Source organism: Dermacentor albipictus, chromosome 4, assembly GCF_038994185.2.
Source record: "Dermacentor albipictus isolate Rhodes 1998 colony chromosome 4, USDA_Dalb.pri_finalv2, whole genome shotgun sequence".
In the NCBI taxonomy this organism is placed as follows: domain Eukaryota; kingdom Metazoa; phylum Arthropoda; class Arachnida; order Ixodida; family Ixodidae; genus Dermacentor; species Dermacentor albipictus.
The window spans coordinates 35,335,028-35,361,285 of NC_091824.1; the positions used below are offsets into that span (position 1 = coordinate 35,335,028).

A 26,258-nucleotide genomic window follows, 5' to 3' on the forward strand; every position below is an offset into this window, starting at 1 on the left:
CGCGTAATCGCGCGAAAGAGCTGTAAACCCGCCTAGACTGCGTATATGGGAGTGTCGCAACGACTCACACGTCACGTGAACGCGGACTTCCTGCATTGCTCGATAGTACAGCTTTTGCGGCAATCGTCGAAGGTCACTCAGGACAGTGCGCCTTTGTAGCAGTGGTCAAGCCGCTTTCTGAATGAGTGCAATTTTCTAGTCAGTGCGCACGCCCGCAGCGTTAGCAGATCGCCACTCAACGCCAACAACTTTCACCCTGGGCACGCGTGCCTCCTTCGGCCACACGACCTCGCCCCTCCCCCACTCCCCCCACCCCCTCACCCGACGAAAGGTTTGCACAGATGCAAGGGGGCGGGGTTGCTATCTTGGAGCCAGCGTCACAAAAAAGACACGCCATTGTTCTGAATGGGCTGACAGAGCAAGGAAGGGGAAGGCAGACGTAAAAGGAAAGAAATGTAAACACACGACAGTCGGACGGTAACTGGACCCAGGAATTATCTCCCGGCAAACGATTCGTGCACACGAAAGCGCTCAACGGTAAAACACGGAACGAGCAAATTGTTCATATTTTCCCCTCTCTCTGCGAGCGCTCGTATAAATAAGACCGGCTCGGTACCCTCCGCGCCTCTTGGTGATCAGCGGGGAAGGTATCGTTGTTTGTCGAAGAGCGATAAGTCGAGGTAAGAGACTTCGCCTAAAGTCAATATTTTCTTTTCGCTTCCCCCTGCTTCAAACAACTGACATGTTAGAACCATTCCTATATTTGTCCTCTCTATAAAAGAATCCCCATCTCAGCGATCTTATTTCAGTACTTTGATACTTCTGTAAGCTTGTAGACAGAAATTAGACGTGCTGTTATTTTAGCAAACATAAAATATGTTAATCTATTCGGTTTTCTTCGAGGTCTGAAAACATCAGCTTTGTTATAGAATACGAATAGGCAAATAACCTGAAGGGCACCAGTTCAATTTCTTCCATAAGACAAGTTTGCAAATATTAAAAGCGTACCTTAGTAAGCTGTTACTTCTTTCTTGGATGCATACCTCACCAAGTTCTTTAATTGCGACGTGTGCAGTACCTTTTGGCAAATTGGCATGCAAGATGAAAGCACGCGTGATGTAAAAAGTATACACAGCCAACAACTGGTGTCTTCCTCGCCCTCTCGGTATGGAACAACCTCTACCCTCTCCGTTTTCACCTCCCAATTTTTCACCATTCCGAGACAGTGGGTACGAGTCATGCGAGGTCAGCATAACGAAAGCAGCTCTAACAGCACGGCCGGTGGTGCGTAGTTGATGACGAAGAGGAAATGGTAGCCGCGATGAGCGGCGGGTGATGGGCAACTCGCGCGGGGCCACTCCGAAGAAACTCGTAAAAGTAGCGACCTGGTACGAAACGCCCAAGAGTGCACTCCTCACGCTCTCACGTTCTGACCGTCCGCCCAAAGCAGAGGTAAATTTTTTTTTTTATTTCGGTGTTGGTGTTGCCGCCGCCTCTGCCACCTGGGCTGCGTGGTAGCGTTCGTATGCTAGCCGACTAGGGAAGACCTCATGCTTAGAAATTTACAAAATACTCACCTGCATACTGCCATCCGTTAGTAGCTACAAATTTGCGTTAGGCGTTACGCTCGCAATAAAGTATTCAACAGCGTTATGTCAGCAGATAAGCCGAATCAGGATCCCTAATCTAAACTAAGAGTAAAACAGGAACGCTTATAACCAAATTAACACATTTTAAGCTATTACGTGTCATAACCACAATGTGATTATGAAGCATGGTGTACTGTGGGGGGGGGGGGGGGGGGTCCGCAGAAATTTCGTCCCCGTGGGGATCTTGAACGGTTACCTGAAAACGAACGTTCTTGCCTTTGGCCCGCATCAGAATACGCTCGCCGGCATTGAATCCCTGACCTCGAACTCAGCCGCGCAATGCCATAAGCACGGGGCTAACTCGATGCGTGGGAACATTTATTGGATGTATTTACAAGCTTAGAATATTACTTGACAGCATCGTAGTTTGGGGATCGACGTGATGGTGATTATCTGTAATGCTATCTGTTTTATAAAGAACTGAATAGCGGTGCCTAGTGTACTAAACAAGAACCCTGCCGTTAGAGTGATTCAAGGTAGTATAGTATTCCTAGTTATGTCTGAGGGTGCGGGGATACAGATAACTTATGCATACCGTTGTCATACTTAAATAGCTAATAAAGCATATGAAATATAAATATAGCAATAAATTACCGTTATGCAATACCAAATCATGCCGTCTAAATGTTGGTGGGCTACTCGGACAGAACAAACGACAGATGACAATGTCGCTCTGAGGTTTCTGAATCAGCTGGCGGTGATGTCATTTCCTTTGACAGTGTCTGTACGTACTTGAATGCGGTTAGACTAACGTACACGCACTGATGTTTCTGCATCAGACACAAACTTGAGTAGTTTTGTTTTCATTATTTGGCGATAAATGGTCAACCTCTCGTGCCGAATGAACGCGAACAATCTTTTCAAATGCTTCATGGGCTTAAACGGTGCTAGCGTTATTAACTAGGGGGTTCGTGAACCCTTTGGGTCATATGCCACGTCAAAACGACGCACTTCTTGTCATCTCGAGAACCATGCGGAATCCTCGTTTACAACTTCGCGATTTGCAATGAAAAAAAAATTGAATAATGGGGTTTTGCGTGCCGAAAACGCTTTCTGATTATGAGGCACGCCGTAGTGGGGGACTCCGGAAATTTCGACCACCGGGGTTCTTTAACGTGCACTCAAGTCTATGTACACGGGTGTTTTCGCATTTCGCCCCTATGGAAATGCGGCCGCCGTGGCCGGGATTCAATCCCGCGACCTCGTGCTCAGTAGCCCAACATCATAGCCACTGAGCTATCACGGCGGGTAATTTGCAATGAAGGGTTTGTAATGAAACTTGAAACTGTAATGGAAAGTGCTATGGGTTTGTCTCTTTATTCGTTTTGTTTTGATTTCAGTAGTGACCTCATCTCTAAATCACAATCTTGCACCCACATTCCTTCAAATGCTTGATGTCATTAATATGAATCTTTACCATGGTTAGTAATTTCCGTTATTGGAACAGAGAAATGCCAGTCGTACAGCAATCAGAGTTTTGTTAAGCTGGAAAAGACGCAAAATGAGATGCGCTTCAAGTTCTAGCACTAGCTAAATGCGACCTCATCAGGTTTGCGCAGGTTTTGCTCAGGTCCAATTCATAGTTTTTCAATGAAGCATCTCCCGCCGTGGTTGCTCAGTGGCTATGGAGTTGGGCTGCTGAGAACGAGGTCGCGGGACCGGATCCCGGCCCCTGCGGCCGCATTTAGACGGGGGCCAAATGCGAAAACACCAGTGTACTTAGATTTAGGTGCACGCTAAAGAACCCCAGGTGGTAGAAATTTCCGGAGTCCTCCGCTACGGCGTCCCTTATAACGAGAAAGTGGTTTTGGCACATTTAACCCCTCAATATATTATAATAATATAACAAAGCATCACGGTATACTTAATTTGGGATAAACCACAGACACACCGCAATGATTCACGACAACTTTGTCTGAACAAAAGAGGCTAAAATATGCGAAGACATTCTGAAATTTTCAGTTCGTGCTAACGTATGGGCTAAGAATTTACACAGTGAAAAATTAGTAGAACATGTTGCTTGTCTAGTTGGTGGAAACTTGCTAGTTTTACAAGCATGCACCTTAGATGTGACAAAGGAAGCCAGACAGAAGATACGTTTGCGTTTTCTGACCGCATATTTTATCGACGTTTATGCGCTAATCGATTAAAAATTCGGACCAAGAAATATTTCACCACTCAAACTTATCGCTCTGCTGGATGTATTTAAGCGAGAGAACGCTGAATCGTAACCACACAACAGCCTTTCATTATCTCTGTTATAGCGAGTCTACGCACTGAGTGTCTAACCACGCTGAACTTTTCAAGGAAATGGCGCGGCTTCATCCGCTCAGGTTCACGGATTGCAGTCGGCATTGAAGTAACACAAGCTACTTTAGAGGTTGCTTTAGGATGCTAGGTAGTTCCACTTCTAAGTGAGACGAAGCAAATTGAGAAAATCCTGCGGATAGAAAAGGCGTTGCGTTCTGCTAGACGCCAGTTTTTGCGGTAACAAACCTATGAATTTACCCCTGGCCGACAAATGGCGGCAAACCAGTTTTTGTTGTTTTGACCTTACATGAAAGTGTTTTATTGCGCTAGCAGCTATATGGACAATATCAGGCGCATTCCTGCCCTCGGTGTTGCCGTCGTGCTTGGCGTGATATTTCCTATTAAGTCCGAGGGCGATAACCCCGTCACCGTGCGCCGTAGACTGTATATCCGAGTGATAGCATGCGATGGTGGGCCGACGATCGGCGGCTATATGTCGCGTGCGCAATGGGGGAAAGCGGGGAGGAAGCGCGCCGTCTTCCGTGGCGCGCAAGGGACCCGGGAGGAGAGGAGGCAGGGGGGGGCGTTGTACTTCAGCAGCAACTACGTAAGCCGCGGTCGCGCGAGCTTTATTTTGAAAGTATTGGGGGCTGAGTCGACGTGCGCCGATGGCTCGCAGCTTTGCGTGTGCTGTGTTCTCACCACTCCGTTTACGTTGAAGCGATAGACAGCACGAAGGTCACTTCGCTCGCTGCTGTTGTCGCGTTTCCTCACGCCAGCGTTTGCACTGCGAGTGTCCACGGTCATCGAGTGTGATCCTTGCATGTTAGCCTGCGCGCGTAGACACCATGCTTGTCAATTTAATTAGTAGCGTGTGTTTGCGAGTTTATACGCCCGATAAGACAACTATCCTTACTCTTGATGGCTGTCTATTAATTTGCCATCGTAATCAATCTTCGCAAAATTTTCGGGTGAAACTACCACTTCCTTCATGCACATCGCATATTCAATGTTATCTTGTATAATAAAAAATCAAATTCAGGTAATAATAATTTATGCTATGGTATGGCTCTGATGAACCAAACTCTTAAAGCAGATTCTGCCTCATTTTGAAATTCAAACGACTCAAACTCAAACGACAGTGACAAGGCACACTTAATGAATAACGAAAGACGTTTGGTATGGCAGCATCGAACTTTTGCCTAAAGTCACGTAAAGCCGATTTTCTGCCTACACATTTATTTTCGCAACACAAACCCGCGGCATGATTACCATAATAATTGCTAAAATTGCACTACCCGCCAGCCCTGAGTAATTGGCTCGCCTAAGCTGCTTTAGAGGTGGAGAAATGAAACACGAGGGATTATTCCTGGTGGCGGGTGGAACCAGACACCACCAGTTTGAACTGTGAATCTTTCTTCAGAATCAGAATCAGTTTATTCAAAGCAAAAATGGGGATAATTACGTGATAAGTATATACAGAAGGAGATCCCGTAGTTAGAAACTGAAATCGGACCTCCTTCCTAATAGAACTGCAGAATTTTCTCTTTTTTTGGGGGGGGGGGGAGGGGGGTAGCTCCATGTTACCTCTAGGTCGACGAGGGATTTTTTTGCTCCTCTTATGAAGCTTGCCGCCTATTACACGCTTCATGAAAACTTATTTTTTTCAAGGATGAACTACGTCCGGTGAAACTTATTGGGCCATTGATTCGGGAACCAATATATGAATAAAGATAATAATCTAATTCTATGTTTTCCCGCGCCAAAACCACATTTATATTGTGAATTACGCGGCAGCGTAGGACTACGTAATAATTTAGACAATTGTGGGTTCTTTAAAGTGCCCTTAAATATAGTTAACCCCGTGTTTTTGCATTTCGCCCCCGTCGAGATGCGGCCGTAGTGGCCAGGATCGAGCCCTCGACCTCGAGCTCAGAGGCGTAACACCACATTCATTGCACTGCGACGATGGCAGCACATCTTAGTATGAAAATCTAGGAGTTTCTTTGTGTATGCATATGTGTATGGCAATATAGGATATGTGGAAGCATGAAAACACTGGCAATAATTCTGAGAAACGATCGAGTATTACCTGCGCTTTCTTTTTACCCAGTTACTATTGCGTAAGCATTCTTCGGTGAGTACCCCAGCTTAAGATGTCCGTCCCATGACGTCTTATGTCTGCGTAATAAATGCATGATTGGGAAACTTAACATGTGTAGTCGTTATAGTAGTATAACATAGGAGATGATTGGTAGCGTTAGAAAACAAAACGAAAAAATAATCCTTCAGGCTGGGATTCGATACCGTGGACCACGGAGTGGCAGGCAGCTGTCTGTTTGAGCCACACGCGCACGCACGCACACACACACACACACACACACACACACACACACACACACACACACATACGCACACGCACATACGCACACACACACACACACACACACACACACACACACACACACACACACACACACACACACACACACACACACACACTAGCTACGTCATCATCGCTGCGGCAAGGTCGCGACAAAAAAGGAAGGTGAGGAAGTTAAGACACGTAATCGGCCATAATAATGTGATAGCAGGTGATTGGTAGCATTTGAAAAAAAAAAACACTGGTTACGTCGCCGTGGTGGCGTCAAGGTCGTAACAAAAAAAGGAAATGAAGAAGATACCACATGCAATTGTTATAACAGCGTCTTGGTAGATGATTGGCAGTGATTGGCAGTCATGGATAAGCTAGCTAAATAAGTAAGCAAAATAGAAGTAACAGCCGAGCCAAACAATGCTAACACATTGGCAGGGAATTCTCAGAATTTTTGTAGCATTCTTTGCTTTTCTTCGAAGGCGCTCTGTAGAAACTAATAAAAACCTTTTGACTTGCTGCAACATAGCCCGATACTAGAAAACCATAATGGTTGGTTTTATTTAGGGCGCTATCACAAACTTCATGACGGTTATATTCACAGGCAATTGAAATGTCTCCGGTAATACCTACCTACACAAGCAACCAAGCGCTACTATCCAAGTACCTGAGTCTGCCCCAGCCCAACAACGAAATTCAGTGCACCTATATATGGATCGACGGCAGCGGACAGAATCTGCGCTGCAAAACAAGAACCGTCGAATTTGAACCTCAAAACGTGAAAGGTGAGGATTACACGGTTATTAGTGGTTTTACAAGCATGCAGTAGTGAAAACACAATAAATAATGCACAATATAGCGCAGATCCAAAGCTTGAAACTCTTTTGTCTGTAGTTGTCTTTCTGAACGGTTAATTGTTTGTTAACGAGATTTTTCTTCGTCTTTTCTTTTTTACATGAATGAAACTAAGCGTGCCCTTTCAGGTATGAAATTAATTACATGAAGTGGCTCGTACCTCCAGTAGTAGTGCTCGTATTACCCTGGGGCCGTAATTACGAAGACCTGCTTTCCTATGTGCGCTTTGCCATCGGCTGACCGTTTTCACTAATAACATGTCAAGCAGCAGGATTGGCGAGAATTTTTTTCATACGTACCATTCTAGCGCAAAAGTGTTTTTAATACGGGCCGTATTCCTTTTGTGCACCAAAGTGTTCCGATTGAGTTCCGAAGCGTTTCCTTGGGGTTCCTCTTGTGCACCAAAGTGTGTTTTTGGTTAACAATGTATAACAATCAATTTTAAAACACTAGCAAACTGTCTGTCCTAAAGCGGTACGTTTCATACAGACTGCAGAAATGACACGTTTAGTAGAATACAAATTTACGGGTCAGCTGCGTTTGACCATATGCAGAAGCATTATGCATGGTAAAATTACACGTGAGAAAAATTCCAAGCAGTACAGATACTGGTGATATTACTGGCGATTGCGGTAAGTCAACGGCAAATGGCAGATACAACGGCAAACTTATATCAATATGGCTGCTTGCACTCGTACCGCATCACGGCAGAAGTTGCGGTTCGAGTGCATTATGATAAACTTGCAGGCATATAGTTACACATTCATATATGCCTTGATGAATGCATAATCACAAAGGGCAAGTAGCATTTGTGGCATAATAATAACCGTCTACTTACCACCACAGAAGTTTTATATTCGCTTTAGGTGCGGAATAGTCAACATAGTGTCTGTAAAGTTTGTAAATATTAGATAAATGGAAAACACAAAATTATGCCACCTGCACCTCAAACCAAAATTGGCACAAAGCCTTTTTTTGTAACCAAGGGGGGGCAGCGATATTCTCAGGGATCCGTTAGTGCATAAATCGTGCGCGGATAAATTGCGGGAAACAGAATGCAATGCCGTCGGTGTGCGTATATCTGGTGAGCACTGGTTTATGGAACATTGTGTTCGAATGAGTCGTACGCGTGAAACAAAGTTCAGTATGAAGTGAAGCACTTGCGAATGCTGGATTCACTATCGAAATAATATGAGTTTGTGCGCAACTAATGAAAATAAGCAATGACACTGGTGCTCAAGACAAATGAATGAAATGTGTGCTGCAAAGGAAAAAATGATTTGCTCGTTGACTATACCAGTCTGCGTTTGTAACAAAAGTTCAAGCAACAAAAGTTGGCAACAAATGTTTGCGACAAAGACTGAAGCATACTGGATCAACCAATCGATAAATGATTCGGTGCTAAACAAATGAATAAATCCCCGGCGCGCCCCTGCTGGCAATAATTTGGCTATGATTCCGAGGGTTGATTAGCAGTGACGCTTAACAGCGGAGGAAATAACCAGTGTTAAAAAAAGGAGGCCGAATTTTCGAATACGCGTCTTCCGATCAAGTAATTAGTATGACTAGTGGACAATTATTACTTTTAGGTCATTTCTAGTATGCGTTTAAAATGTGCACGAGCCATCTTTCGAGTTTGTTGGCTGAACAAATACAGTGGGTTGTGCGCGGAACTTGGACATGTACGCCTTGTTCTGTTATTATACGCGAAGGGGGTCGGTAACAAGAAAAACGCGAAGATACCTCGACCTGTTTGCGATAAATGGGTTTCTCCTTTCCACATTGAAACAGCCGGCTGGCAGCCAGTTGACGTCATGAGGAAGCAGCCTATGAACATTTTGCACTTGTCTCAACCTCCAATCCCAAGAAGCTTCCTGTCCTTGGTCTTGCATGCTTACTAAAGCGACATGGAAAAAGCCTCTTTCAAAATAGCACAACGTACGAGACGTCTAATTGAATGTTTTCAAAACAAACAAATGGCCTTCATGCCTCACGCATAAATGCATGCAATTTCGCGAGTAATGCACAGTGAAATGAATGAGCAAATTCGACACTCGCTGCACAGAAAAGCTGTTGAAAGTATACGGGCTTCAGTTTAGACGGCCACGCTACCACAGTTTGCGTTTCTCTCATCCGCGCTGAGAAATACCGGTAGCTTGACTGGGCATCTGCTCATAAACGGCAAAATCCGTCTTTCCTACTTATTTTCGTGCGTTATACGAGACGCCCGCGGTGTCTCCAAAGCAGTAAGCAAGTCCTGCTGTTTATATTTCACGAAAACAAGGGGCAGCTTATGTGCGACGCCTGTGCAATGTTGAACATGTGTGGGATGAATGCGGCGTTTACGATTATTATAGAAGCGTTCTGGAGCCTTATAGGTTAAAGTCGCTAGACCTTCTAAATGTAGCGACAACTGCTGGCAGTGGCTCCCGATTTTCTGCCGAGAGCAAAATACTTATTTGCGCGAGCCCTGTAAGCCGCTTGGAATTAAGTGGCTACGTAAAATTAGGCGGGCGATATCGCAGTTTGGCGCCATTTTGGTTGCCGTTCGCTGCTTTCACTATGCGTGAACAAACCGGCTATTGCGAAGAACCGGCTATTGCGACAGCCGTTATCGTCATATCATAGGCCATAATATATCAGAGGACACGTCTAAGCGCAAGCGTGCGCGCGGCGTTTGTCGTCTACGAGCTGCTCCTGGCCCAAGCCAAGGGGCGCACTAAACTTATCGATCGGCGGTGAGATCAAAGCATTCCGCCACTTTTCGAAGGTATAATTGTCTTTGTTATGGTGCGTTTCACAGATGGCACATTATTTGTTTCGCTACTCTGGAAGCCCTAAGGGCCACCGCTATCGAATGCGGAGAGAATTGTGGAATACTATGGCCAATGCGCGTGCTTGATAATTTCCAAACTATCGATCAAAGTTTTTAAATACAAGCAACGTCTTAAAAAAAGTCAGAACTTGAGCTTGTTGGTATGGCTTCATTACGGGAAAATACCGAGGAAAAAAAAACAAGACAGGTAGAAAAGACTGGACGGACGCTCATTGTTTTTTCATATATAAACGTTTCAAAGTATGTCGTTAACTTAGTTGCACGTATCTGCATTTTTTAATGCACTGCTCGTAAAAAACAGCTGTGCTGTAAACTGAGCCGTCATTATGCAAAATTACCCAAGTCTGTGGTCTCTTTTTTTTTCTATATATAATATGGTCACTGAGTGCTAGGTTGCAAAAAAAAGTTAATGCGGAACATTGTACCCCTTACCGTACATTTGCAGCCTGCACATAAAGCCTACAAAAGCAGCCCCCCCCCCCCCTCCGCACCCACCGAAATAAAAAAAAAGGAAACTTTGGGCCAAGTCACATAAAGCCTATAGTGAAGTGCCTTCGCGAGGCCCAGAACAAACAGTACAATATATTGCCAAACGACTAAACAAATCGACGAGTTAAGCTGAGGGACCACATGTTGACGACAATGTCTATAACGCAAAAGCTGTACACAGGCCTTTACAGGTTTGTTTGCTTGTTTACGTGGTGAAAAGCAACGACTTAACGAGGACGGTAACGACAAACCCAAGAATTCAATAGCTGTAACCGACAAACCGAAGTAAATAAAAGATTATCTGCCTTCGCTAACACACTAAATATAGCGCAAGATAGAATTGTTCTTTCATTTCTCCATATATTAAGGAACACCAAATCAAACGTGTTCCAGTTCTGTTTTATAAGTAGTTTGCCATGATAGCTAAAGAAAGAAACGTCAGAAATATTCACAGAACCAGTATAACAGTGACTTCAACACAGATGTTACTGAAAAGAACATATCAAGGTTTGGTAAAGTTTCAGCTTAAGTTGGTACCGTGAAGTAAAGCTGTATATGTCATGAGGCTTATGAAAATAAGCCTAGCGAAAAAAGACTTTGCGGAAAAAATAAGACAGCAATATACAACTGCCGAAAAAAAAAATCCAAGGCAAGTATCTTTCGGAACAAGGGAAGCATTAGTGAACAGTTCATTTTTCGTAAATGATAGACAAATGAGAACGTGGCACTACTTTTCACGCCAACTCTTGCTGTTTGAACTGCGGCATTCGCACAGAGAGAAGGATACAGTTAAACAGAAAGCTTTACTTACGCTAAAGATGCAACGCGAACGTAAGAAGAAGCGCGGTTGCTACAGCACTTGATTTGCTCAACTATGCATAGTTTTGAGCCTCGAACCAAATCTTGGCTGTCAAGCACGTCGTAGCGAGGGGAGGGGGGTGGAAGGGGATGAGGGGATGTTATAACCTAAACGTGCCACCACGGCCACGACCACCACGGCCGGCATTCGTATTGGCGGCCGGGATTCGACTAAGCCCTGGATTCAAATGAACGATCTCATGCCCACTAGAGAAACGCCATTTTCTCTGATACCTTGCGACGGGTACGTAAAACGAGCTATTTGAAAGGTGCGTTCTTCACCTGAATCTGACCGCATCTACAGACTTGCCCATCTGGAACTTCGACGGGTCGAGCACGGGCCAGGCCGAGGGAAAGAACTCGGACGTCCATCTCTACCCGGTGGCACTCTTTCGGGACCCGTTCCTCGGCGGACCCAACAAGTTGGTGCTTTGCGAGACCTACAAGCACGACCACACACCCCATGGTGAGTGGTGGAACGTATTTGCGCGAACTGTACCCGATGATCGGCCATGGCATAATTCCACAGCTTTCAGCTTACACAATGTTAAATGCGTTTGTGGTTAGAAAAAAAGGGTATGCGTGTTTTGAAGAACGGTTGCTGATTGTCTTCCACCACGAGAAAAAAAAATGTATTTGACAAATAGAACCAACTCTATTTTATCAGTCAGCTCAAGTAGAGGGGAAAGCTTATTGCACTCATTCATTCTGCAACCGTAGAGGTCGACGCAGGCGGGTCGATTTAGAAGTGGGGCTGACACAACAGTCCGATCCGATAGCCGTTTACACGAACACATGTTCCGCTTGCGCCACAGACACAGTGGTGGCCTTCACCGACAAGAGACTATCGAGTACGCAAACTGCTTCTCCAGTTCGTCATTGCTGTCGGCGTGTTACCGACTGGCGAAACCGCGTTTACTTGTGCGTGGCAAGCTTTTGGAGCTGAGTCAAACTACTCCGTGCAGATTCGCTGGCTGAGGTGGCCCAAGCTATTCAACTACCATTGTCGCGTTTATGTGCTGCTGATAGCTTTCACAAATACCTGGAATAACTTGCGCGTACTTTCGCCTCTTTCAGAATGCGGTATTGACCAGGGGTCTAACTCCCAAAGGTCTTCTTTCCTAAGTGCATTTCGCCGTTCGTTTGCTCTATTGTTTCAGTAGTGTTCGGTGTCTTCAGCTAGCACACTTTGCTTTTACTGTGTTTTGCTGAACTCGAACGGTATTTCTCGCGACGCATGAAATGGTTATGTGCATTCGACGATACATCGGCGAAGTCATGTGCTGGTTTTTACTTTGATTGCTCTGATTCTCTGATTCCGTCATGCGGCTACTTCCTTGTGCTTCGTACCCTACTATTCAGTGCTTTTTCGTTGAGTTGAGCCCCGATATTTCTAAAAACCTCGTACTAAGTTGTTAAGAAACTGGCGCAAAATGAAATAACGGTGAAGATTTTGTTTCCGGTCATAGCATTTGTTCAGTCCCGTTTTATTGATATTTAAACTGCTGTTTCATGCGAGGTTAGCCATCTATAGTTTTTGTTTTCAAATAATCATTGTGCCATGATGTTCATGGACGAAATCTAGGAGACGCCTAGAAATCTCCGGTAGTTCGTTTGCTCCTATTAGCGTCAACTGGTTGTGCGGTGGAGATGAGGAGAGCTTCATGTAAATCGCCTACTCGGAGTGAAATGTAACCAGCTTGCGTCGTTAACGCATTTAAATTATTTAGCAAACTGAGCGCGAACATTTACCAGGATGATTCTGGCAAGTGAACAACAAGTGAGCATCTGCAACGTCAAATGAAGCTGATGAAAATTATTTATGCCGATTTATAATGCGACAAGCGACATAGGGCGCTCGTGTCTGTAGCGGAAGCTGCAGCATATGACAGATGAGGAGGACACAGGGACTTCGGCTGGCGACACTGCTGCGAAACAAACGCGCCAAACCTTGTGACTGGAGCCGAGTAACTGCGAGTGTCGCCTTAAGTACGAGTGGCGAAGCTAGCGCGTTGTCGTATAAAGACCGAACACTCTTATCAGGTCAGCCCACTGTCCTGCTCATCTTACACCACGCATCTTATGGCACGAGCACTTCATACGGAACCTCACGCGTCACTGACGACGACAACGAAAATTTGCCTTGAGTGTCGCTATAATTGCTATCGCAATAACATTTGCGCACTTTACAAGTATATGCTTCGAGTTTAGCGAAGTCATTCTACGTTCACGCAAGAATTTCAGGTGTAGTTACATTACGTGAGCTTGTTTTTATTTTAGACAAATTTGGCAACAACCTAGCAAGAGATGTAGTGGTGAGTTACGTATGTTAGTGAGTCGTTCAGTATATTGATTTATTTGAAGAAATAAAAAAATGCTTCGCGGAGGAAATGCTTCGCAGAGGCCGTGAGCGTCGTAAATGGGCAATGCGCGACCGGCTCTGCGAGAGAATGGTATAAACGTATGTCATTATAGGTTGAAATTATTATCATATTCAAGAACGAGAGACTGTTTGCCCGTGGAATTCGTGCTGTAGTGGTGGTGGTTGCGGCTGCTGAACTTTTATGTTTTTCTTACCGACCGGTATAGCACTTAGTAAATAATCTTGTTCTCATCAACCATTACCTATACTCTGCTTCATTATTTCCTCGCAGCAGAGCTGAGGCTACGCAAGCTGCGACCGCACATTCTTACAGAGCGAAATGTAGCGCCGTGGTTTGCAACCAGTTGCATGACTAAATGCCTTGGCGAACCGCCTCGTTGGCAGGCGTTTACTTGAGAGATTGTTGCAGGTCGCGGGTGGGGTTTGTCGCGCGATATTGCTTCTTCTTTTAACAAAATATCTATAGAGGCTCCGTGATAATGAAAAGAGTTGTCCACATTTCCGAAGGAAAACTTACAGTGAAAAAAATAAAACAAAAGAGATTCCAACGTTGCTGTACAGACATTATCTTCGTTGAAGAAGTACAAACAACTATTTGTTTCGACAGTGACTAAATTAATATGTGCAGTCGGCACAGCTGCAACACAGCGGAGAACTGCCTCCTGGGTAGTACTTCGTCCTTCGGCGAAATGGCATCCACAGACTCGCTTGTGTGATACCTTTCTGGGCTCCACTTGTACGCGACAGGAACGAATAACCTGGCGCTGAACATGTTTGCAACAGTGCAGAACGAGTGCGGCAGACGTGCGCGAATACTAATTCAAAAAATAAGAATGGCTACACTTGCAAATTTCGGTGAGCCCGTCATGTACGAGTGAATGTTAGTGGAGGACTCAAGAGATGGCGCTACTTATCCGTGCGACGTTGATCAAGCGCTCCTTATGAACCGTTCGCTTCTCGCCGCCATAGTGACTCGGCTTCTCCTCTGTATCGCCTGTTTCACATGATGCGACTGCAACGACGAAAATCGGTGCTGTCGCACGCGTCGCAATGCGATTTTTAGAGGGCTCATTTCACATGATTGCGATTTTAACAATGCGACTGGTGCGACGCCCAGGGTTGCTTAGTGCCAGGTTTCGTGGCACACGCTGCATAATTCATTTATTGTAGTGAATAAAACGTTTACACCATAATATTATTGACTTCTTTTGATTATAAGCAAATAATATGTACGTTTACTCATTTAAAAACGTTAGTTAAGATTTGTCTTGGGGTGCGCGACGGCGGTTTCTGTAGTTCAGTGCGACATCGCGCACGTAAACAGCTGTTCGTAGGTGGTTCAGCGGTGTGTGTTGCCTTATCTACCTTCTATGAACGTTTTGTTCTGCCTGTGCTACAACAATCTGCAAGATGACCTATCGACAAGTTCATATAGCTACCCTCACCGTATATGCAGTATTCGGAATTCGGCTGCCACGAAGTTGTCGTGTCAGCCCAACAAGATCCTCGCGCTACCCGTGCTCGGCGTCAGCGTCTAGAGAAATGATGCGTGTATATTGCCTGTCATTGCGCATATGTGGTGCCTGCTCCTAGCCGTATTCTTACGCCAAACGCAACAAGAAGCACCAACCCGAACGCCCGCGTGTGCCCCTGTACGAAGCCTCAAACGATCTGTGTGATTACGACGTGGAATGAAAATTGTGTTGTGAAATTCAACCTTAGCGCTAGCCTGGTTCGTCCATCGCCGTGCTTGCGCTGCGAATATATATATGGGAGCCCCCTCTCAATATTTCTAAAGGCGCAAAAGCCGACGCATCAAATGTTTGGAGCAGTTACCGTCACTTTTGTAGAAACCTGTACGTTGTAACATAGCTAAAAGACACGCTTCTCGTCCACTTTGTTGTCCCGTGTCTCGCGCTGGTAGTATACTCGGAACTTCTAACAAGAAGACCATATCAATACGCGCTATTCATAATGCAGGATCGTAGGCCCACGGCAGGCGCACTTGCCGTAGAATTTTTCAGCTTTCTGCTCAGCCTCGCACGCCTCTCACGGTTAGCCTGTTTTGTGGAAATAAATATTATTATATTATTAATGTTATTAGATATTATAGTTTCTTCACTGTAATTTATAGCAATCGTCCAGATTTCTTAAGCTAGTCATGCATTTAACCTATATTAGATCAACATTGTTACGACATGCTTATGGGAGTCATTTCAAACTAGATTGCTCAGCCAGAGAAAGTACAAATGCAAGCCTCAATGTTTATTCCAATTTGGTATTCCTATACATTATATTGTCAGAATTTTATGCCTGCTTGCATTTCCTGCAATTCAATGTTCAGAGCTGGAAAAACTGATTCCTTTTCTTGCTGTCGAATGGCTGCTTCAATGTCGATAGCAAGCTATAATTATTCATTTCGAAAGTGTTAAGCAATGACTATATGTCTAAGCTTATCAGTGCGTTTTTGTTCCACGAACACTTTTAAGTTTTCTCTCTCCCTCTCATTGACAGCCATGGAATGAAACCGTTCACTTTCATATGTATCAGAATGCAAACATTCTGAAATTTGTCCTGAACATTTGTCTGCGTCCTATAGTGTGCATGTTTGTATTAAGTTCTGGGGTTACAATAGCAGTGATCTACACATATTGTTATATTGCAAGAAACAAATTTATTTCACTTTGTTTTCAAATCTACAATGTGGCCATGCAGTAACGACTGCATTAATAAGCAAAAAAGAAAACTGCAGATTCAGTGTACGTGTTGGAATCTATGCGAAGTGAAGTTTTTGTCAAGTGGTCAATTAAATGCTGTTAAAGTAACTGCGATATATACCATTTGTCTTATTTTCAACAATCCAACTTGTCATCTTTTGCAAGGTTTGCTTATGCACCGCATAGGTCACAACCTTAATGTCATGTAATCTTTATGCATTACACTGTTCACAAACCATACCGAAACGCAAACGGCAGTTAATGTAGATGCACGCTGCGAGACATCAACACAGTGACGTTTGTTGAGCAAGGAATGGTGCGAGGTGTATGCAGATGAATGAATGACGTGCTTATGTACTTATTTATTTATATACCTCGCAGGCTGCAAGGTTGGAGTATTATGCAAGGGGGAATAAAAAAGTTGTTACAAAAGGAAGAAGGGCACAACATTAAGAAAAAAAACAGCAAAAAAAAGCAGTACCACTACATTGCACCAACTAGCCCAACGTGTTTTACTGGCACGTTATACAATACTTAACAAACAATAACAGAAAAAGTTACTGCCCATGCACCCTGTACAGACGGTAAACCAGCGAAGCTGAAATGTGCAGCCCCGGTTTTTATCACTGGGTTAATTCCAATGGCTTATTAAAGTCTTTCTATATTATTGGTTATGTCTGTGTTTCTTAATGAGGTTATGCACATGTTTGGTTTGGGTTTATCACATTGTTTATTTGGAATGCCGCACATTGCACTTTGCAAGATCACCATCTTCGAAAGTGCAATGAGCAGCGGTTCATTGTGTTAATCCAGGTGGTCCGTCGAAGTCTTTCTGAATTATGTTACGCATTTGTGTTTTGTAATGCGTTAATCATAATGTTTATGACTCAGTTATGCACTGTAGTTACCAAGTGACACACCGGGGCTGCACATTTCATTTAATTAAATACAGGGACACATTTTTGAACCTATAGGGAAGTCTGAGAGAGACTTCTGCACGCGCGCTCTGCTGCTAGAGAGAAATGACGTCACTATCGGTGTAGCCATTGGCCCGCCACACCTTTGCTGCAAGATAATTATGACATCATGATCTTGTCTTAACCCCGTCCCACTCTGTGTCCCTTCCTTGGAATAATGCGTAGATAAATGTTTATGTGTCAAATGCATAAGCAATTTCTATGTCTACCCAACAAGAAATGTCTCCGTCCCTCATGTAAGACGAACAATGGCTCACAACCCCCGAAACAATGGCTCATACCCCTACGCTAGGGTTCTTGTCATCGGACCATGAGTGTTTCGCCTCGGCATATACAGCTTCACTCTAAAAAGAATGAACACCTTTCTGCTAGATACCAAGATAATCTCATGAGGTGTTCTAACAAATGAAAGTTTATTGACCATGCCGAGTAAATGCTGGTCGACAAGCAATAAATCGAATTTACACAAAAAGCAGAAGCAAGATCTAATGCGTGTCCATACAGATCCCAACAGGAAACGCATCCATCTCTGAAAGTGTAACAGCGGCCATGCTGACACAAGATTCTCCCAGTGTATTTGCATCTACAGCATCCATAATTTCTCTAGGCAGCCGATCTCCACAGAATGCTAGCTTCTTCCTCTACAATGCACTCTCCACATCTGAGCGTGCATTGTAGAGGAAGAAGCTAGCATTCTGTGCAGATCGGCTGCCTAGAGAAATTACGGAAGCTGTAGATCTAAAAATGCTGGGTTAATCTTGACATCACGGCCCCCGCTAAAAATGGATGCATTTCCCGTCAGGAAATGCACATGAATTTTCGCTTCTCCTTTTTGTGTATGTTCAGTCTATTGCTTGTCAGCGAGCATTTACTCGGTGTGTACATTAAACTTTTGATTGTTAGATCATCACGGTTTTCTTGTTTGTCCTATGTGTTCTTTGGTGCCATTTGCAGCCAGGCTATTCGTTTTTTTTTTTAGACTGCAGCAAGTCACTTTAATAGCCCTCATGATACCTTATAAAATCTTTTATTTGGCCAATGTAGCAAGAATTTACAGTGTGAAGCAGTAAGAACAGGGTATGCTAACTTCTAATTAAAAGGTTTATTGTGAAAGTGCAGTGATCTATAAAGGTTACCACAAAGTAGTGCAGCAATAAAACCTGATAAAGACTAGTGCTTGATGAAACCAAACATAAAAGCAGGAAAGGGGGAAAATACGTATAGATATACAAGTCCAGGGAAAAAAAACAGTGATGACCAAGTGTGCAAGTGGCTACCTTCCAGGAAACTCATTTTTTCCCCAATGGCATGGAACTGGAAGAATGTGCTTGCATTGCATAAGCAAACTGTCAGTCTGTCTATTGGAATAACAACAGTGTTTCTTGAAAGGTGCTGGCATGCAGGATTGGCAATTGTAATTATTTTTTCCTGCACTTGGAATTTTTCTCTATTTTATTTCTGTAGCATATTTAATTGTTTGGCTGCATCAAGCACCAATTTTTATCTATCCTTCAATGATGTCTTTCTTTTTCTGGGGAAAATTCGGGGAAGGCAGGAGATGGAAATTCAAGACGATGAGCAACATGATAACAAGGTGAAAGTAGGAGCCAACGTTTCCACACGTGGACTTTGAAGAAGACAAGTCCACTTGTCGAAACGTTGGCTCCTGCTTTCACCTTGTTCTCGTTTTGCTCATCGCCCTTTTACAACTCGCCACATTTTTACAAATGAACCTCAGTTGAAAGTTAGTCCTCATCCATATCTAGTGTCATCCTGTTGATACTGCTCCATGCTATGCACTCTTGCAACATTTGTGTGTGTATGTGTGCACACGTGTGGATTTGGATGCGAGATCAGGCCCTTGGGCAGAGGTATCATTCTTCTCCTGTGCAGCCTTATGAATTCATTAACTATACTGCAACAGAAATGCAATGGACAGGAACGAAGTGAACACACACAGCGCTTCGTTCTTGTGTGTTGTCTATCTGTTGCACTTTAGTTAATAATGAATACACACAAACTCATCTAGTTTTCAGTTATTATGTCAGGCTTATAAGCCCGCTTGTGTCCTGGAATAACTGCATGGCTATGTATCCTGTAATTTAATTTCTGGCCATGTGCTGGCAAGTCGCGTGTTAATCTCTTGATTTTCCTGACAATCTTGTGTGATGTGCAGGCCCAGACAGTTTCTGGTGAATCCATGCAGGGTGTTGTGCAGGGTGTAATCTGCATTACAAGTGCTGCTTTGATTGCTTTCCGTTCAGCTTTTCTAGGTGTAGGATGACCTAAAATGGTACTCACTTATATGGGGTTTAGTTTTGTGTAGCGTCATACTACTGTTACACTGCTATTGCCAGATCAGTGTACTATATGTGCCTTATGTTTGCTTGCATCTTCGTGATTAGCAACCTCCTGTGTTTGTTTGGCAGCTGCATATAATCTCCTGGCCTAATTGTTTGTCCCCATATTTCACGGTATGGGCCTGTTGTGTTTCAACTTCACGTACTCCCGAGGTTGCCTTTCTGAAGGGAGGGGTGTTTGCATCTCATATGCTAACTGGCATAGTATCTTGGGACGAGGTTCTGAGCTCTTGAGACAAAGAATTTGTGCTGCAGGCTGCAACTCTACTCTGTCTAGGTGCTTGTTCGTTAGCTCTTTCTCATAGAGGTCTTCAAGCATGGTACAGTTGGAAAGACCTGTTATTACTACCCGATGCCTGTATTCGATGAGTTGTCTTTTTTGTGTGCTGTTGGTAATTCATACCGTACCATACCTTGGACACAAGCACAGCATCTGCGATTTTCTATAGTATCCGCTCGCCCACCCCCGTTATTTCGAGATTATTCTTTTCACCAGGTGTGGAAGTTGCGTCCAGGCATTGCATAATTGTTTCACCCACATGCTGGCTCTGCCGTCATGGGCTTACACTAGCTGAGGATTTGTGGATGTTGACTTGCGGGCATATTTGTCCAGCTATGTGGATCACTATGTGCAATCTGGGGTAGTTCTTGATTCTAGTCTTTCTTTTTTTCTGACGTCGATATGAGCTGACTTATCAGAAAGCGAGAGGCCAGACTAGCCAAGAAAGTCTGCAGTGTTGTCGAGGGCTTGTTGCATCATTTTTGATTTCTGTATAAGATAGCTTTCCCACAGACTGTAATACACCATAGGCTGTAGTGTTTCTTGTAGTATGCCCGTGTTGTTGGTGTGTGTGGGCTAAACGTACCTCCAACTCTCACCTGGAATTTTCTGTCTTTCAGAAAGTTAGTTTAAGTGTTCTACCAGAAATGTTTTTGCACATCGTTCCTCTTATTAGAGCAGCATGAGGTACTGCTGTTAACCCTTTAATGACGAGACATATAAATACCGAGAAAACATGTTTATTGTTCTATCTAAATATGCAAAACACGTCAAGAGTAAGCATAATCAACAAAAAGAAAAAATATTTTGCAGAAATTTTTCAGCAATAGAGGGAAAACCCCAGGCAGGAAACTGGAAGTGGGCTTCACCCCATTGAAGCCACCTAGCTTTATTTTCCATTTGTATAGACAGCTCTTATCATATGTGAACCAGAGGTGCCCATTTCATTTGCTTTACATCAGATGTGCGACACCAATGCAGCTGCATACGTTGCATTGGCCTGTCTCCTATGAACTTGCTTGCACAAGACAGTGAGTCACGTGCCAAACTTCTTCCTCGTCCAGTGTTCCTGCTCTAAACCAACAAATTGACAACCAACAACGCTTGCTGCTTGTCATTCAGTGTTGGCCGAAGACATTTAGCTAGAAACTTCGTACTCGATACTTAAACTCGACAAGAAAAAAATTCTTTTTTGGTGTGTTGCCTGTAGGCAACACTCGTCAATAAAGGGTTAAAAGCCTCTTCACTCTGTTCATTTTTTCATAAGCGGTATTACACAATGTCCTGCAATAAAGTTTCTGCTGCTTATGGCCCACTCATATCTGCCAGAAGGGACAACTCTTGGAAAAGGTTTTCTTTGTGCTATGTGTGCGACGTAGTATGAGCATTCATGCCTTGACATTTATACATCTGTATAACCAGCTTCTTGACAGAGTACTTGCTATACCTGATCATGCTTACTTGTGCAGTGCTGTTGAACAATACATATTGATGCAATGAATATTTACACACTTAAATTATCACGAAAGATGGTTGTTTTACAATTCTGCGCTTTGATTTCTATTGGTGTTACATTTTGCATAAGCATGCCCCCCGTGCAATAGCATTTTGAAGTGCAAGGGTTCAATAAAAGGTGATCAACTAAATCTAAGTGCAAGAGCTTTTTTTCGCGCCTATGACTCCCATCGAAATGCGACTTCCATGGCTGGCAAATCAATCCCTCGCCTTGTGTTAGCAGCAGAATGCTATAGCCACAGTGGCAGGTGAACAAATTGAAGAACAATATTTCTGTCTATAATTTTTTTTCTTGCCTGTATATAAGTAAAGTTTGGAATAAGTTTGTCATTGCAAAAAAGCCCAGTTTGTGTTCTTTTATTGAATAAACCACATATTGTGTATAGTTGAAATGCAGAAATTTGTTCTAAAATCCTCAGGTGATATATGTTCTTGCAAGTAGCATGGTATTTCATTACTTACAAAGATAGTAATCGCAGCGGATATCGTTATATGGGTTTACACACTAATATATGTGATCACAAACTTATTAGAAACTTACTAGAAACATGTAAGGCATGAATGTTTCTGCACACTTGATCAGCTGTGAACGTGCAAGAACTGCTTGTGCTGGCTGACTTCACTGCACAGTTTAGATTTACTTTTCTTCAGCGTGTCGTTTTATACTGTTTTATCCACACAAGAACAGGGCGTCTGCCTGCTTTTCGCATTGTTGCACGAGTTCTACATAATTGTGCAGGAGGGTACGTTGTCACTGTATTTACTTAATCTACTAGCTGTGCAGTTAGTTACCTTGCAGAGCAAGTGTTCATACAGATGCAGTAAGGATACAAAGTCCGCAACATAGTCAATGTTTATTGGTTTCTGTGCAAGAAAAAAAAAATTCTCCAGCGAAGAGGTGCAACCAAACGTGCATGTAATTTTTTATTCAAGCCACGGATTTAATGCTATCGTAGCAAATTCATTACGATAGCCTACACTTTTACTCTGTCAGATTTAATAAGAGGCAAGATAAGCTTTCAAGATGCATCGGGAAATTCGTGCTTGAAAACCGACAAGAAAATGCAACTGAACGGTACCGCGTTCAGCGCAACGTTGAAACTTCGGGTACTTTGCTGTCTTGTCATTTGCCCTTGACGAGGTTGAAATAATTCAAGCTGCTCCGTAAGCGCGATTTTTGCATGCTACTCAAAACATTGTAGCGACCTCGTCGTCTGCTGGGGATCGAACACCTCCTAGCACTGACAACTCGCAAAGGCGTACGAAGCAAACGTGAAAATGCACTTCATTTGCTGTGCAGAGTGTCAACAAACGCATAGAAATCGGAGAATGCAATCTGCGGTACAAGTTTTTTATTCTCCCTTCGCGTACGTACCGAATTCGACGATCCACGTCTCCGCGTATTGCACTTGTCGATCGAGACGCCATTTTCCAAAACAAACCAGCGAAATAGCTCCTTTGGCAGCTCTCCGCGCAATTTCGACGGAAAATCGCAGCGATCGGTGCGACGGTGCGACTGTGCGACCAACCGGTTGGTCGCAGCCGAAAATCGGGGGGTCGGCACTGCGACTGCGATTTTCATCGCAAACGACGGAAATCGCACTTCCGGTGCGACGAAAATCGCATCATGTGAAACAGGCATATCTCGTGGTAGTTTGAAGACGCGCATTTTTTTTAGTATCAGAGCAAATATGGAACTAATTTTCTACCGTTCCCATCACAACAGCTGATCTCGCTACGCTGTCGTATCGCACGAAGATGCTGCAACCACCTGCGCTGTCCCGATCGCCGCAAGCAGAAGACAGGGTGTGTAAGGGCACCTTTTAGACGTGCTCGCTGTCCTCAATGGTCTAAGAAACCTCTCGCTTCCACAGTGCTGCACCGAACTACTAAAATGCAGTGTCGAATCCACCCTTTCCGACAGTACAAATATATGTAGTATGCACGTGACGTCACATCCGCTGCTTTCACTACCTTCCGCCATCTTGGGGTACCTTATCAACGGGCGCGCGCATAGGCCTATAGGTTCCCCAAGATGGCGCTGCCGTAAACCGGAAGTCGCGGAGTATCATTGAATGACGTACGTGCATACTATGTATTGGCGAGTGTCGCCAGTGTTTTTTTGTGTGTGTGTTTGATCAGCATTTGCTTCTCTCCTTCAAAATTCACGCTCAAATGAGGCAACTTAAAGTATTGTTTTGTATATTATACCCCCAAAAAAAGCTTTATCTCGGCTAAGATAAATGCTGTTATGGATGGCTCCTCACTAGTTTTGGCAATCTGAAATTCTTTCAAGGGCACCCATATATAGGGTGGATGCGCATTATTTGAGTCCAACCACCTTTGCAATGTGACCGCTGCGGCCGAGAATCTGATGGGCTACATTGTGTCTTCGAACTCTATTTCATTTTTGACCTCAGCTGTTCGAATGCCCCTCTGACATGTTTTCTAGCCCACGCTAAACATCCCGCACGAATATCATATATAGATATCAAGGAAGACAAAAAGCAACTTTTTGGTTATGTTAGGTTAGGTGTGTAGGTTCAATGTGCGATCACACCATAGAGATTCAGTTCGTCTTTCGCTGTGTCGTAATTTTTTTCTCCCAGATCTGCGCTGAAATAAATAATGGTAGATCTGAAGTCTACAACACCCCTGTAAGTAAATTTAAGCTTACGTATACACTAAGAGCAAATATACAGTTAATCGGGCAGTACCTCTAAGATACTTTTCTAATAGCAATGACCTCGATTTTTTTATGTGTATTTAAAATTGAGTTTTTTTTTGCAACTTAGAAATAGGTACGGATACCTAAATGAACATAGACTTCAGAAGCCTGGCACAGGAGGAAGCAGAACTTTGACTCCGTGCGAAGGAGATGTGGGATAGAGTCCCATTTGGGGCTACTTCGCTTTACAAATCGTATAACGGCCCACTGTGCGTTTTTTTCTTGTGTGTGAACTATACTTGAAAGCTATATGTCTACGGAATTTTAAAACTTATCTGCAACGTTTTTTTTTTAATTGTATTTCAACGGCGGTGTGACATATGGCTTGAAAAACCGAATGAGGCCATGGTATGTAATTCAACTCTTATTCTCTTGAACGCAGAATCGAACAAGCGGCACGTATGCAAGTTGGCGATGGATCGGTGCAAGGACCAGAAGCCGTGGTTCGGCATCGAGCAGGAGTACACTCTTCTCGACATCGACGGCCGGCCCTACCGGTGGCCCAAGCAAGGGTTCCCGGGACCTCAGGGACCTTACTACTGCGGCGTCGGTGCGGACCGCGTCTACGGTCGGGCTGTGGTGGAGGCGCACTACAGGGCCTGCCTGTACGCCGGCGTCAAGATAGCTGGCACAAACGCCGAAGTGATGCCTTCTCAGTGGGAATTCCAGGTGCGCATGCAACACTCCCAACCGCGACGCCGTTCTTGCATAAATTGGTTGGCCGTATAGTGAGTCAATTCAAGACAATTTATTTTATTGCGATATCAATTATAGGAACACTGAAGGCGAATTTCCGCCGTCGTCATTGGCTTGAGGTTCCGTATAAAGTCCGTGTGCGATAACATTTCGGCCGCGCGCCTTATGCTATGGGTGCGAGGGAAAGATAGCGAGCGCGAATCGAGAAGGATGGTAAACGGGGGAAGGGAGGGGGGGTGAGTGCGCGGTCTCCGCACGCAAGTAAGGCGCGGGGGTGTGCTAAGATGGGCGCGCTTGGAGGGAAGGGGGAAAGGGGACAGCTTATTGCGCATTTCGTCTTCCGTACCGGCTGCGGCGGCTGAGTGCCCGCGCGTTAGCTTGCAGGCAATATTCGATGGGTCCGAAGGCTACGTTGCCCTCTTCGTGTGAGCTGTGTTCTTGCGCGGCTAGTTCGCCTTAAAGCGGAATGCGGCGCGAAGGGCAATTTGCTCGCCGCTGCTAGCACTATTTATCACGCATGTGTTCTGAGAGTGAGTGTCTGGGGACATCTATTGAGATGCGCTCATGTTCGCCTGTGCGCGGGTGACAGCTTCCGTATTATTTAGTTAGTAAGCGAATTTTAGAGTGGTTTATGCGCGTGATGAAACTATTGACTTACTTCGTGTAGCTGTCGAATAATTGGCTATTGGCATCGATGCTTCGCCTTTCGGGCGAAACTGCCACTTGTTTTTACTTCAACACGTGCCCAGGTAGGACCGTGTGAAGGCATAAGCATCGGCGACGAGCTTTGGATGGCGCGTTTCATCCTCCACCGAGTGGCCGAGGATTTCGGCCTCGTGGTGACGCTCGACCCTAAGCCAGTGGCGGGAGACTGGAACGGCGCCGGCGCGCACACCAACTTCAGCACGCTGGCCATGCGCCAACCCGAGGGCATACGGTACATCGAGAAGGCCATCGAGCAGCTCGCGCGCAAACACCGCGAGCACATCCAAGCCTACGACCCGCACGGAGGCCGCGACAACGAGCGCCGCCTGACGGGATTGCACGAGACGTCCAGCATCCACGACTTCACGTCGGGCGTGGCGGACCGCGGAGCGAGCATCCGAATCCCTCGACAGGTCGGTGACGTTCTGTGCCCAAACTATACCCGTTGTATCACCTTGCCCTTCTTGTTTAAGTCTACTCGTGTGCGGTCGAAGGAGCCGTTCAACGGACTATCGTGTGCACAAACTGAACCGAATAAGGATCAGTTGCTTTTTTTATGTGATAGCTTTCTATGCTTGCAAATGAC

General features: G+C 44.5%; 1 protein-coding gene across 2 annotated transcripts in view; it reads left to right on the top strand.

Annotated features, from left to right (window-relative positions):
- Positions 1-650: 650 nt before the first annotated feature.
- Positions 651-26,258, top strand: part of Gs2 (glutamine synthetase 2) — a 34,862-nt gene continuing 9,254 nt past the window's right edge. The window contains exons 1-5 of one of the 2 annotated variants that reach the window (XM_070536887.1): positions 651-680; positions 6,878-7,058; positions 11,616-11,777; positions 24,654-24,940; positions 25,717-26,085. In XM_070536887.1, the coding sequence (XP_070392988.1) occupies positions 6,887-7,058; positions 11,616-11,777; positions 24,654-24,940; positions 25,717-26,085 (990 nt within the window). In that variant the 5' untranslated portion in view covers positions 651-680; positions 6,878-6,886. Of the gene's footprint in view, positions 681-1,277; positions 1,453-6,877; positions 7,059-11,615; positions 11,778-24,653; positions 24,941-25,716; positions 26,086-26,258 lie in introns of those variants that run through there. The other variant, XM_070536886.1, reaches the window with a different exon arrangement.